Source organism: Idiotropiscis lumnitzeri, chromosome 10, assembly GCF_059441095.1.
Source record: "Idiotropiscis lumnitzeri isolate Australia: NSW breed Sydney's pygmy pipehorse chromosome 10, RoL_Ilum_1.0, whole genome shotgun sequence".
Lineage (NCBI taxonomy): Eukaryota > Metazoa > Chordata > Actinopteri > Syngnathiformes > Syngnathidae > Idiotropiscis > Idiotropiscis lumnitzeri.
In genome coordinates this window covers 8,156,657-8,170,608 of record NC_142400.1, presented here as the reverse complement: position 1 = coordinate 8,170,608, position 13,952 = coordinate 8,156,657, and the positions used below count along the sequence as shown (strand labels likewise).

At 39.8% G+C, this 13,952-nt stretch overlaps 1 protein-coding gene across 1 annotated transcript in view; it reads left to right on the top strand.

The window, feature by feature from the left end:
• efna3b (ephrin-A3b) overlaps positions 1 to 13,952 on the top strand; it is a 96,887-nt gene that overhangs the window by 50,787 nt on the left and 32,148 nt on the right. The window contains exons 5-6 of the mRNA XM_088306267.1: positions 751 to 828; positions 7,067 to 9,942. Of these exons, the coding sequence (XP_088162393.1) occupies positions 751 to 828; positions 7,067 to 7,185 (197 nt within the window). The 3' untranslated portion in view covers positions 7,186 to 9,942. The remainder of the gene's footprint in view (positions 1 to 750; positions 829 to 7,066; positions 9,943 to 13,952) is intronic.

The following is a 13,952-nucleotide window of genomic DNA, read 5'->3' as shown; positions in this document are numbered from 1 at the left end:
TAGATTTTAATTGCTTGTATGAAATATAGTTGGGTCCCTGAAGTTCCTGCCCACCTGTCAAGTGTGAAAAAAAAACCAACAAGTAAATCCAAGCCATTTTCTGAAAAAGTATCTGTCAGCGAGGCCTTCAAATTTCCATCCACACGCACACACAGTTTAAAACAGATATGATGTTATTAATACTCCTGCTGAGTTCGCCCTGCAGTGTTCTCTCTCTCTCTCTCTCTCTCGCTCCGTCTTTGATGGTCATCCTCACCCCTTGTCAGAATCAATTTATTACTGCTCTGTGTGGACAGTGGGTGGCTATGTATATGTAGTCTTAACCTCACTCGCTGGCTCTAACACAAACACGCGCACACACACACACACACACACATAGCCACCCTCACGCACTTTGATCCCTGGCCTTTCCAGTCTTTTTAACTTAGCCACTCCTGAAATATTAACCTCTCCTCCCTGGTGGACTCCATCACCTCTCATCCTTTTCCACTCACAACAGCCCCCCCCCTCTTCCCCCACTTTCTCTGCACTCACAATGCTGCCATGGCTTGTCAGTCAGAGCGCTCCTGGCCATTTTGTTAACCCCCGCGCTCTTCCCTTTGCTGCTCTCTTGCACGTGTCTGTCAAGCTCTCTGGTTGGAAGTAATTAAAAGCCCTTTGGTCAATAGTTTAACCCTTGCTCTCTCGCCCTTTCTCTCTCTCTCTCTCTCACTCTCTTTATCTCACTCTTTCCTGCTCTCTCTCTCTTAGCCTCTGATGTAGACGACGAGCCAGAACCAACGGAGGCAGACTACACGCTTAGACCCGGCCTAAAAATGGATGACGTCGGTGAGTCATTTTCGTCAACGCACCTGAGCGAATGTGGAAAACATCTTTGAGGCACATCTGGATGTAACAAGACACACTCCTACTTGTTCACACAGGAATCACAGCTGGGTCATCAGCGTTCATGCCAAATGTCATAAAAGAACATAAATGTCATTTGTTCCTATAGGTGGAACTCTTGACTAACAAGGCACAAATGTTCCCTCTCATATGGAAATCATCTTTAAGCGCTTATCATAAATTATTGTTAGATATTTGAAGATGTTTAAGTATCATTAGTCCTGGACTATTCTTCCTCATGCCAAACTTTAAGTTATTTTTTATGTGCTGAATGAGTACCATCTGGTTTAAGAAGACACAAGAATCTGCCGAAAGATTGCGAGGCAAGTCATGAAAAGTACAACATTGAAAAGGATTCACAAACAAAATAGTGGAATACATTCAAAACCAAAGTATTTTGCTAAAGTAACGATTTTGCAAATTATTTAGAAGACTAATCGTAACTTTTCACATAATTCAATACACTATTGAAGAAATCTACTGAACAGGTTTTGGACAGTGATCCTTTTGCTAACCACTAGAGGGCGCTCACATATCACTATCGGTAATTTATAAGTGGCCTGCTTGTGGCGAATACTCTGTTGAGGTCCAGGAGCACGGCTGCAGCACTGAACATATCTGATGGGAAATTTTCACTTCAACGGACAATTGTATACTCATATGTCATTAGCCTTTGTGTTATTATTTATAATAAAAATCTTTTCTTACTCTGTCTGTTGATGGCCTCACAGCGCCATTTACTGGCATGGTGGCAAATTGCGGTCAATTCTGGAATTAAGAGACTTTGAAAGGTAGGGGCGTTTCGAGTGGACCTGACACTAGAATCCAGGGATCATTGGTTCCGGATCTCTCGAATAAAAGTTCCATTGTATCGGCTGCTTTTTCAACTGTATTGATACTGACTGGCATCATGGTACTGTTTATGCTTAAATCCCCAAAACATATATTTTTTTCGTGTTGTGTGTGTGCGTGTGGGGGTGGGGGTGTGTGTGCGTGTGTGTGTGTGTGCGTATTTAGAGACCATGTGCTTTTTTTGATTGACTGTTGACAGCCCCGCAGCGATCAGATGGGATATACTCCAACCACTGGAGGCTTTTAGCGGATATATACTTGCGCTTCGAACATGTAGGGATGTGTAGGCACACGAAAGATGCTCGCTGTAGCGGTATTTGATTGACAGTTGACCGTTGAGCAGAGCGTGGCTTTTCTACGTGTTCGCTGGACACACGCGCGTTGTTTGATAGCGGAGACTTGATTTTTGGTGATTTTGAAGCCAAATGTATTTACTTGGTGATTTATTGATTTTAATGAACATCAACACTGGCTTTATTAGTGTTCTTTATTATACTGTTATTATACTGTTATTATTCATTATTGGCATATTGAGTGATGTGTTTTGCACTGAATCAAAATTAATTATTTGCACCATTTTGAAAAACAAATCCAATGTAGGCAAAAATGAATATTGACAATATTCACCCGTCTTTTGTACTTCTGCCACTGACTCAGGCATCCAAGTTGCTTCAACAAGCAATCAATTCCACACAATCAACCAAATTCCTAAGAACAAATCAATCGATTATGTCCCTTCCCAATACTGCAGTTTATCTACTTAACACTCATTACAGCAACTTAGAAGCGAATTGAATGTGACTCCCGAGGCTGACGTTGGCCATCGCTGAAATAAGCGCTGTGTATGACAAACATGATGAGTCAATTTGAGACTTTTGGCCTCGACTTTATTGCATTGTGCGTATACAGCAAGGCTGGATCCCCGCCATTACGATGCAACATATTGGCAAGCCTTATGTTGCGCAGGATTATACAGCAGTTGATGTCACAGGAATGATGCTAAATCTGTCAGCGCTGATTTAACGTTGGCAGCCAAGCGGGTAGTAAATCGGTAAGTGACAGACACAATTAAACGTCTCCGCCAAAGCGTGCGCTCGGTCGCTTTCCGGCGACAAAAACAACAACATTGTGCTGCACTAGTCGAGTTATTCAAGCAGCCACGTGGCCATCAATCCTCATCCTGTCAAGTCTTTGCACTCTTCCGTGGCAGCTTGTAAAATATACTTGCTATTAATCTGTGTGTGTGTGTTTGTTTGCCTCGTAAATCAGTCTCCTCACATAACTTTCATGAGAAAAGTCATCACCGCTGTGGCAAATCACTGCGTGTCGTATGAACTCGCTGCCATGACTTTGTTCATCTTCTGCCCGTCCATCTCTTTGTGCATCCTACTTACTTCTCAATGCCAGTAAAAGGAGGCAAACTTCCAAATCGTCCAACATTTGAATCTTTCAATTTATGCGTTCTTGAATGTGCTGTGCAGTGTTGTTTCCTTCCGATGCAGTCTTTGCAAGGAATTTATCAAAAAACAAATTGTCACACACGGGCAAGAAAGATTGGAGTAAAAGGAGCGAGTATTGCAAGACAAACAAACCCACAAACTTGCGCATGAACAAACTTGGCGAGCAAAGTCGTCTCCACGACTGACATCTAATTACTCTTGTCGCGACACATTCTGTTTTTCACCGTTCACGCTCAGGGCTGCAGCCAGTTCCAAATCAGCCTGCTTGTTGTCACTGTGTCCATTTCACTTCGCCTGCTTCTCTGTTGCCACGCTTGTGTGATTCGATTTCATCTGGCGCAAGGTGGCGTGAGCAATGCTCATCTCCTCGTCACCGGGGTTCAGGTTTCAGCTTCTGACCAGCCGGCCCGGCCATTAGCGGCGAAATCAGAAGCTTTTTCTTTAATGGCCTTTATTATACAGCAATTACCGTTGACGATGTGTCGGACGACCTCTTCCGGGAACATCAGGAGGCTTGTCACTGATGAGAATGTAATGTTAGTCACTCGGGCCGCTTTTAGCATCGACGGGAGGCCGTGTGCAACCTCTAACGTTGAACGGAATTTGTTCTGGTTTGACTCCCCTGTTGTTCCTACAGGAAAAAATTGAAAGCAAAAAGAAAAAAAAATGTTAAAGGCTCAAACTGTCTTTGTAAAAACTTTCTTAACCCCACAAACGAAGTAAGATTTAAAGTTTTTGTCATGCAATGAAGTTTAGCATGATATTATAAATAAAATTATTTTAAAATAAAGCAATTGTGGTCAGCCTTTGAAACAATACCTCTATTAATAAGCCGACGTGCTGAAACGTATTCGGTGTCGGGGGGGTGGGAAAGGACCGGCTGTATGGGAAACTCCTGAAATTCCCGATGGCCACCATGCAATGGATATCGGAACACAAATAGTGCATGCACACATGTAGACTGACAATATAATATCATACTTGCAAACATAAATGAATCTGCAATGAAAAATGACAACTATCCTCCTGAGTCTTACAGTTTGGTGAATTTCTTCTTTTTTTACTCTATTGTACTGCCCCCCGGTGGCCAGGTAAAGCACACCTGAAGGTGTTGCAATGAAATAATCGTTTTTCTTTTTTTTTTTTAAATCCTTTACGCTTAACTATGTCATAGTTACGTGATTTATTTTATAGAACTTTTTTATAGCCTTCTATTTTCTTTATTAGAAAACGCTAAAATATTTTGGTGTTTTTTTTTGTGGGGTGGGCCATAAAATTTGGGTTGAACTTGAATATTTGCAGTCATTTCTAATGGTCCTCAGTATTGGATGAACAGTATTGTATTGTATTTTCAAAATGAATGATTAGTGTTGCCTGTGGGTTTTTTTTTTGTAAGTAATAATACTGGGGGGGGGGGGGGGGGAGATGCTTAGGGCTACGTGTGTTCAGGTTGACATGATGATGAAAACGATATCATAATGAACCCTACCGCTGAGTTCGTCAAATTACCTAACTCGCAAGCAATCACAAATGATCGCTGCTGTCTGGCATTGTTCTGACTGACATTTGAAGTGATAGAAGTCAGTGAGGTTGAAACAAATTTCTGGCCCATGTTGGGACTTGAATTTTCACTCTCACACCCCATTGGGGCTCTTTTTGCAGACAATAAAACTATTGTACAACTGTTTATATGATTTCGCAAGACCTTAGATGGCAAAAGTTCAGTCCTGTTAAATTGCTAAAAAAAAAATAAATAAATAAAAAGCTTGCGCTCTTCTTACATTTCTGTACAGTGTGTTGCGCTAACTCATTAGAATGCCTGAGGACAACCTTTTCTGACAACTGGATATGACCTCAAAGATTTGTGCAGTCAAAACAGCTTTTCATCAATTTTCAGTGCCCTGCTGGATCCAATTACATAGCGTTGCACAGGTTGAGCATTTTCAATGGTCTTTGTCTATGTAATGTTTTGCAAAATAATGTAGAAGACGAGCAACAGATACGTCCAAATAAATGCTGTTGCTGCTAACACTGGCAATTGAAATCCAATACAAAAACTTCGACTGTCTCAAAAAAAAGATTTAATTTACAACATTCATCTATGTATGCAAACTTAAGTTACAAACTTTTGCCATATCCTTTTTGTCTTTCCAAGCTTCACTTAAAGAAATATCAGGTTATGATTTATTTTTGCCTTAAGTGCACATTGCAGACGTTCATAAAGACGATGTTCTTCCTTCATGTCAACGTGACAGTGGCGCCTTCATTGTGAAGTCGTCAGACGCAATCGACATGTTTGTGTCGCCTCGTGTAAGCCACTAATTACGTGTATTATATTTCTAATTTGCACGGGAGGCGCGCATGCGTGTGTGCGAGTTTATTTGTGCGTGAGAAGCTATGCTTGTTTGTGTCTTTAAAAATCCATTCCTGTTCCTGTCAGTCTCGATCGCTTAAAGTGTTTAAATTGGTGGTGGGCAAACTTTTGTGCTCAAAGAACAGTTTTGATTTTTAAAAAGAACACATGGGCCAAAAAAAAAAAAAACGAGAATTAATGCCCATTTTTCAATTTTATTTATAATTTATTTGTTTATTATTAATTTAACAACTCTTGATAAAATCAATTAACATAATTAATAAAATAAACGTGCATAATTTGCGCATATATATATATATATATATATATGATAAACAAAGTCCATAGGCCGCAGGCCATAGTTTACCCACACCTCTTTTAACTTGATCTCCTGGACTTCAGCGAGTTCACCAGATCACAGCGGTGGGAGACAGCAGTCCGTCTTTAAAAGCAGGTGTCGGCCTGTCATTACATTAGTGTGCTGTCTGCCTGCGTGAGCCACTGAGCAGCTGCCAGACAATAATATCGGCCTTTCTTTTTTTTTTCCCCTCTCTAAGCACCATCAAACATGAATCGCAAAATGTCTGTTCCCCCGTCTTATTAGCCGGCTGGGTCAGAAGGTGTGTCTGACCGCACATCATGAAGTACGGCGAGACAAAACTCAATATGCAGCACTATTTGTATGACATCACCAGGTGTGTGTTGATGTGCGCGTTTATATTTTTGTGTTTGTGTCTGCCAGGAAGTGTGTCACGGCAGAAGAATAGGAGCTTTATAATAACAGCTGCGTGTGTCACTCTGCCGTCTGTCTGCATTTTTTTTTTTGAAACATTACTCAACATTTTATGAGGTACACCTGAACAATTTTTTAAGACCCTGGACTGGCCGCTGACACACGTGTGATTTCTAACAGCAGAAGACGTTAAGTCAAGATGAAGCCAAAGACCGCACTAGTAGCATCTTTGCCGATATACTCGTAACTCAACAGCAGCATTGACCACCTTCCAAACTCCAACAACAAACACCTAAATTGTCTTCATATTTACTGACAATTGCATGACAACCGATAATTGGATCATCCAGTAAGTGTTGCCACACCAATGGACTTCCTCGGGTATAAAAATGACAGTTCAGAGAAAGACTTTCTGTACAAGCATAACATGTTATTAACCTAATTACTTCAGTTAGTGACTGTGATAATAATATTCGTTTTAATTCAAAATAAAATTTTGGTTTTCCCAACAGTCAACACAAGTCATGTTTTTATGTCATTATGTGCAATTATACACGTTAGAGTTTGATGATTAATACTATTTAGCATGAGATCGCGTGAGGTTTGCTTTTTTATTTCAAATCTCACTTTATCAGCTCACTGTTAAAATTGATTTATAGCTTTGCTGCAATGTGTTTTCACGAGTAGATTTTTTTTTTTTTTTTTACAAAAATGTGTTTTTCTGTTTTTGTTTTGTTTTTAATAATCACACATGCAACATTTTCCCCCTCTTGTGTCCCTCAGATGAATTTAACCCTTCTGTCCCCAAGCTGGAGAAAAGCGTGAGCGGTAGCAGTCCGTCCCGGGACCGTCTCCTGCTCACCGTCACCATGCTGCTGCTGGCCGCGCTCTTCGTCTCCTAGCAACGGCCGTCGCATCAGCGTCACCATGCCAACGAGCCTTCGGAGGGTGGACGGTACAGCGGCGGGCGGGACAGTGAAGATGCAGTCTGTGTATGGGTGTCGTCTCTGTGTGCGTGTGTGTGTGTGTTTGTGGGTGTGTGTGTGGGTGTTGGTTCATGCACGCCACACAAAGCATTTATAAAAGTGGCAACATCAGACTGAAATTATTAAATAATTGTAAAAAGACAAAAAAACAAAACAAAAAAAAACACTTCATTAAATCCACCCACGCATTTGATTGGCTGGTTCACTTCCTGTTGGTTCGTTGCCATAGTTTCACACAACAGGACAAAATGAATCAAGTGAACTGAATCAAATGGATATTTTTTTTTTTTTTGCTGGATTTTAATGGGAGCAAGCAGAAGATAGTTCATGAACACAACGTGGGACTCCTCTTTTTATTTTTCATCACGTCCACTCGCAGTCAAGCGAGTGCATTCGTAAAAGCATTTAAATGTCCGAGGTTAACAAAGCACACGCGCGCAAAGTCGCAGCGGCGCATCCCTGCATGTGAACACTCAGCAATACCGAGGAGGGATGAAGGAGTGCGTTGGCGTTGCTGTGCTACAACTCAATCTCATTGGCCATTTTATCTTGTATGTACGTGTGGGTGTGTGAGCGGACACTAACATCGCGGCAACACATCCACACAACATCATTCAAATGCAAACATTGATTAAAAAAAATAATAAAATGAAGGTGGGGCGGTTGTGTCCAGCCAAAAGTCAACCACTACAACGACTAAAAGGAGAGCGTTCCCATGGCAACTAGCACCTTATTTCACCATGGTTACCACTCCCCTGCCAGACAACCATTATGGACTAGTTGGGACGCCCCAACAAGCTCACCCCCCTCACAATCCAGCGGCATGTGAGGCGTTCAGGTGCGCGTGTAAATGTCAAGACCGGACCGCCAATGAACATGTAAATGTTTTGAAATGTAATGAAAGTGTTTTTTTTTCTACAAACTTGAAACTCAGTGTCTTTCTGTGTGACTTTTGTTTGATTTTTTGTTGTTGTTGTTTCTTTTTTTTTTATTATTATTATTATTACATTTCTGTGACGTATCTTTGTTACAAGTCATGGAATACGATGGAGCCATATGTCAACTTGGGCTGCATGCAGACTGTTTATCAAAACTTGAGGTTAATTTGTGAGTGTTTTGCAGGAATGTCATTTCAATCCAACTGTTGTTCTACTTTAAATGAAGCCAGAAGCATCTTCGCACATGCGGTAATATGGTGGAACCGCTGAAGTTAAAAACAATTCATTAGTCACTGTTTTGTTTGGCATTAGAAGCAATCACCACCAATCACCAGTCAACTCAGAGCATTTTGACAGATTTTCCATGATCCATTTTTAACCAGAGAAGTCTGATTTTAGCTTTTAATGTTTTTATTAATTAGCATTAGAACATGGGTTCTGTCATAATCAACATGACAAGCCCAGATTCACCTCCTAATTTTTATCTTCAATTCAAAAGCTGTGCTGATCGCAAATCCAAAGTGGTGACGTTTGTCGTTACAGTGGTTTACTAACCTGATTTTCACAACAAGTAAAACAAATTTGATAAATCCATGATCTGTTGGCAGTAAAGAGTTGGACTCCAGTTGATGAATAGAATGTCTACAGAGAATGAGTTTTCACATTCTTAGCTGTCACATAATATAAAAATATATATATATCCGAACTGGCCTCCATGTTGCCATCTGTACTTCAGAGGTTTCACTCAGTTCTCTCTCTGACAGTTTCATTGAAACACCACATTGACACAGACTGTATTGTAGATCTTATGGTGAGATTTATTATTATTATTACATTGTATTCTGCTTCTAAAAGAATGTGGCCTTCGCAATCCTCTGGATGAAAGTACACGCGCACACATACTGCACGCGTGTGTTTGTGTGTGTTGTGTGCATGTTTGTGTGTGTACATACAACTATATATATATATATAATATATATATACTCATATGTTCGTGCACATATTTAGTTTCTTTCTATTCACAAACCCAAGTGTGTTGTTCTGATCATATACAAAACATGGATTCTATAATGTCACAGTGCATTGGCAGCCCAGGTGTATATATGGCTATGAGGGTCGGTGGGTGGGTTGCTTTTTGGGGGGGTAAGGCTCAATCATTCTTGCACTTCAGAATTAGGACACAAAAGAACGTAGGTGTGCGTGTGAGTGTGTGAAAGTGTACGCAACGTTGTCTGACGACGCAACAGAAGCATTTACTAGTGTTGGAAACAACAGTTACAATCATGTTTACCTTTCGACTGGAATGACTTTAAATGTAAATGGAACAAAAAAAACAAACAAACAAATCATAACAACAGAGGTTCTAACCATGAGCGTGATAACAAAATAATACAAATCCTACTTTTAACAAGATGTGTTTCCGCCTCTTTTATTTATCTCAACAAACACATCAACACAAGCTGGTTTTGTTCTTTGAGGATGTGACAAAATGGACTGGTAATCCAATCCAGGAGGACAGCTGGAGATGATGCGGCAAAGCGTGTGCGTGCTGTGTAGATAATGTCAGATTGGATTTTTTTTTCCATATCAAAATTGACGCTCTCCCTTGCCGGTAATGCCTTTACACGCTGCGATTACTCCACGGATAAAATCTTGTCACCTGCTCGGCGCGTGAGTGATTGCGGATGGAGGAGACGTTGTCGGAGTGCGGCCATGTTTGTGCAACAAGTTGAATGTAGGTAAGAGTCATGATTCTTGTACTGTTTTCAATGGGTGTGATGTCCACTTAAATAAACAGCTGTTGCCACTAAGGGCCTGATTTACTAAAGGTTTGCCAGTGTAAAACTGACACAAAGTGGATGCTCTACTACAGACAAGGTAAGCAACCCATTGGCTGTAATGTGTTTTTGATCGAGTGACATTCATTTTGTGCGATTATTGCCCAACCTTGTAACTGCCCCTGACGCTAGCAAGCTAGCTAAAGAGGCTAGCTACGGTTGTGCCAATGTTTGTTGATTAAACTGGTTTGAGTAGTCCAAACATGATATAATTCTTCATTTTTGATAAATAGTCATAGAGCGCACACGCAAGCAAAGTAGCAGGACAGATGATAAACGGGATTAATGACGCACCTTTTGAGACTCTTTGAGTAATGAAGCTAGCGGGGGGGGGGGGGGGGGGGGGGAGATGCTGTGTCAGACATTAGACGTGACTCATGTCATTAAGACCCATTAGATTTAATTCTGGTAATGTTTTGCTAAAAAAAAAAAAGTAGGAAAGTGCCTCAAGCAGAGACGAGGTAATAATGATGACTTATAGTTGACAAGTGTTATTTGTAAGAGGGAGGCATAACATGCATTGAGGCGTTTGATTTAGTCAGACATGATAATATTCAGCCTTCATGATGATTTTGGCTTTTTATTTTCACTTCTATTTGCATAATGCAAAAAAACTTGATAACATTTCAAGTTGGGCACTCCAAATAAACTTACTTTACTTGCATGAAATTTTAATTGAATTTCACAGCAAAGAACGAGTTAACTCAACTGTTGCCCCTTATATTGTCCCCCATTTTATAAGACAACGCAGCAAATGGCAATATTATCAACTTGTAACTTTTTTTTACTCAACTTGCATTGATGTTTGGAAATATCTGTGTAATGATTTTTGCCTCTTGCATTTGCAAAAATTTTTCAGCGTGTGCCTCATTGCTGTCTGCGTAAATAGGTGTCTGCGTGGCCACTGTTCACAAAGTGTTCGATGACTGCTCAGAATATTGAGACAGGTTTCATTTAATGGCCCCTGGGCAATGGGTGGGTGAGGCCTACACTCCGGGCTGGTAACCAGCTAATTATTAGGCACATTTAGATAAATGAGCAGACCATTCACTCTTTAGAAAATTTAGCCGTTGGTTCACCTAACTACGTTAACGAAATAATTAAAACTAAAATAAAATAAAAACTAACTGCAACTAGATCTTGCGTTCATATAACTAATACTAGATTTTTTTTTTTTTTAAATTAATATTAGAAATGGGTGAGTACCGCACATTTTAAATTGCGTGGGGGTAACTTGGAATCATAACCCCAACATTATTAGTACAGTGTTTGAAAAAAAAAAAAGATCCCTAACCATATATTTATTTTTTTACATTCACTTATGTCTAAAAGTAAAAAAAATATTGGATTGTGATTATTTAATTAGAATATTTGTGCATATATTTTAAAATATGAAACTCCTGTATCTCCTATTGCATCATAGACTTTCAATTCCTTTTCCCCAACAAACTGCAATACTGCTTATAACCACAGGATGTCACTGTAACGTGATCAACGGTTGGCTCCTTTTGTAATCTTTGATGAGGACCAACAAATCCATTCTAGTCACAATGGCCATTGTGTAACAAGAGCCATTGGGATTAAATGGACAGATTTACTTTATCGGTTTATGATATAACCATGTTTGTGTGTGAGAGTGCTGAGTTCATGGACAGGGAAGGCGACAATGTGTGGCTGGAGGCCAAGGAGAGATGTGCTCTCAAATACAGCGCTGACAACAACTACGGTATTTAATGTAATTATCAGTGACAAGTCAAGGTCTTGCATTGAAAGTCATAGAGGAGGCGTCGCTTTCAATATGTCTTGTTGCGTTTTCATTTTGCATCCACATATAGGCTGAATAAGAATTTGCAGTGGATATAAAAAGTCTACACACCCGTGTTCAAATGCCAGGTTTTAATGTTTCCCCCAATTAATGTGCAATGTACAACATCTTTTCGAGAGAGGAAGCGAAAATACACAACTGTGATAATGAGGATGCACAAGTGTGCACACCCTCTTGTAACAGGGGTCTAGACGTGTTCAGAATTAAATTCAAATTCATGTTAGATGGACAGCACACTCTTGTTTACATTTTAAGAGTCCCCAAATAAAGTCCAACTATTCTGTTAGGCTTTTTCTGAAAATATGCTTCCACCACCATCCTTCACTGTAGGTGAGGTGTTCTTTTAGTAATGAGCAGTGTTGTGATTGCGCCAAGTTTAACTTTTAAGATTGTGGCCAAAATGCTCAACCTTTATTGCAGCATTTTACAAAAAAACACACTTGAACTCGCAAAAACTTGGTGCAAGGAAACTTGTATTTTTCCTAGAAAAAGTCATAATGAAGTTCAACAACAAAGGAAATTCTTATTTTAACAAGTGAATAAAAAAAAAATTCTGGAGAAGATGCCTTTAATCACAAAAAAAAAAAAATAGGAATATGTTCTTGAAAACCTCTCTACTCCTACACCTTTTAATCTAAAAAAAACAACGCACAAATAAATATCCCCAAAAATGTAAAAACAAAAATATTAATGTTACTGTGATGCAACACCAACTCGTGTTAAGATACGAGCTAATGTAGCAAGGGGGAGCGGGTTTAGTGTGTTTGTTTTTATTGTGCCACGATTTAGGTTTAAATGATATGCCGGTAATTGTAAATTATTTTGCAAGCTCCGCCTCATGGAGCATGAGCCCCGATTTGGCAACGTCTAGCGCAGCCATGTTTTGTCGGCGTTCTGATGACTGTCTTGACAGCAGGTAGGGGAAGCCCTCACGCTTCATCTTTAATCATTTAACGTTCTCCTCGTGGAGCCACCTTTTGATTTGAACACCTCTGAGCCGCTATTAGCATAATGTGCCACGTGCGTCAGTCGCACCATGTGCTTCATGTCCTGGGCCTCGTGCGTTCGGCACGCGCTTGCGTGTGTCATCGCTGCTTAGAAATGGACGACGAAGCAGAAGGTTAACAATCACACATCGTCACGTTGCGACTTCAGAATTTAAGTTCTGTTCTGACTCATTATGATTTTTGTGGTTTATATGCATGTACCGTGTTCATTAACATGGGGCACTTTCTCTATTTTAATACAGACAAGTCCAAATATGGAGTTGTCCATCTTCTTTGTAGTATCAAGTTGTGCCGCAACATGCCGGTCAACTGAAAGAGACACAGCAAAGAGTAATTTAAAAGAAGAGGCAGAGAAGGTCCCCAACTATCTAAGCATCAGCTATTGTTGTTTCCAAAAGGCAGAGAGAATATATGCCTTTTGGTTCGAGTTGCAGATGTTTGAATGTTTATAAATACCTTAATATATATGCAAATTAGCTCGTCTATGGCATTTTGTTTTACTCAGTTGAAAGCTGCATGAAGGTCAATAATGTGAACCACTAAACTATACATACAGTTTGGTCTGCTTTTTTTTTGGATTATGGCTGCCTGGTTTTGAGTTTTTTTTTTTTTTTTTAGGTTACACTGTCCATCAACATTGTATTATGAGATCCAAATCAGGTCTTGGTCAAATGTGGATGAATATATCTCCCAGTGTGTCTGCCGTGTAAACTCTACCATGGAAAAAAGATTTTTAATAACATGCACAGGCATAGAGTTGTTAAGAAAATGTAATCGACAACCTGTCATAAAGAAACCATCTGGCGCTATAAAGTGCTTTGATGCCGACTCCGTATAAAATCATCCTTTTATACTCACAATTTGCATAAAATGACTTTTTCCTTTTCGGAAATGCAACTACATAAAACATAGTTGGACATCTTAAACAAGAAATAATGTTTTTTTTTTCTTTTTCTTTTTGATACAGTAAGTTTGAACATTGCAGTTGTTTTTATCATTAACTATCTCATTTGGGTTGAACAGCTTCTGCATAGAACTTCAAGTAATTACCACTGCATTAATAAGTAGTGGTATA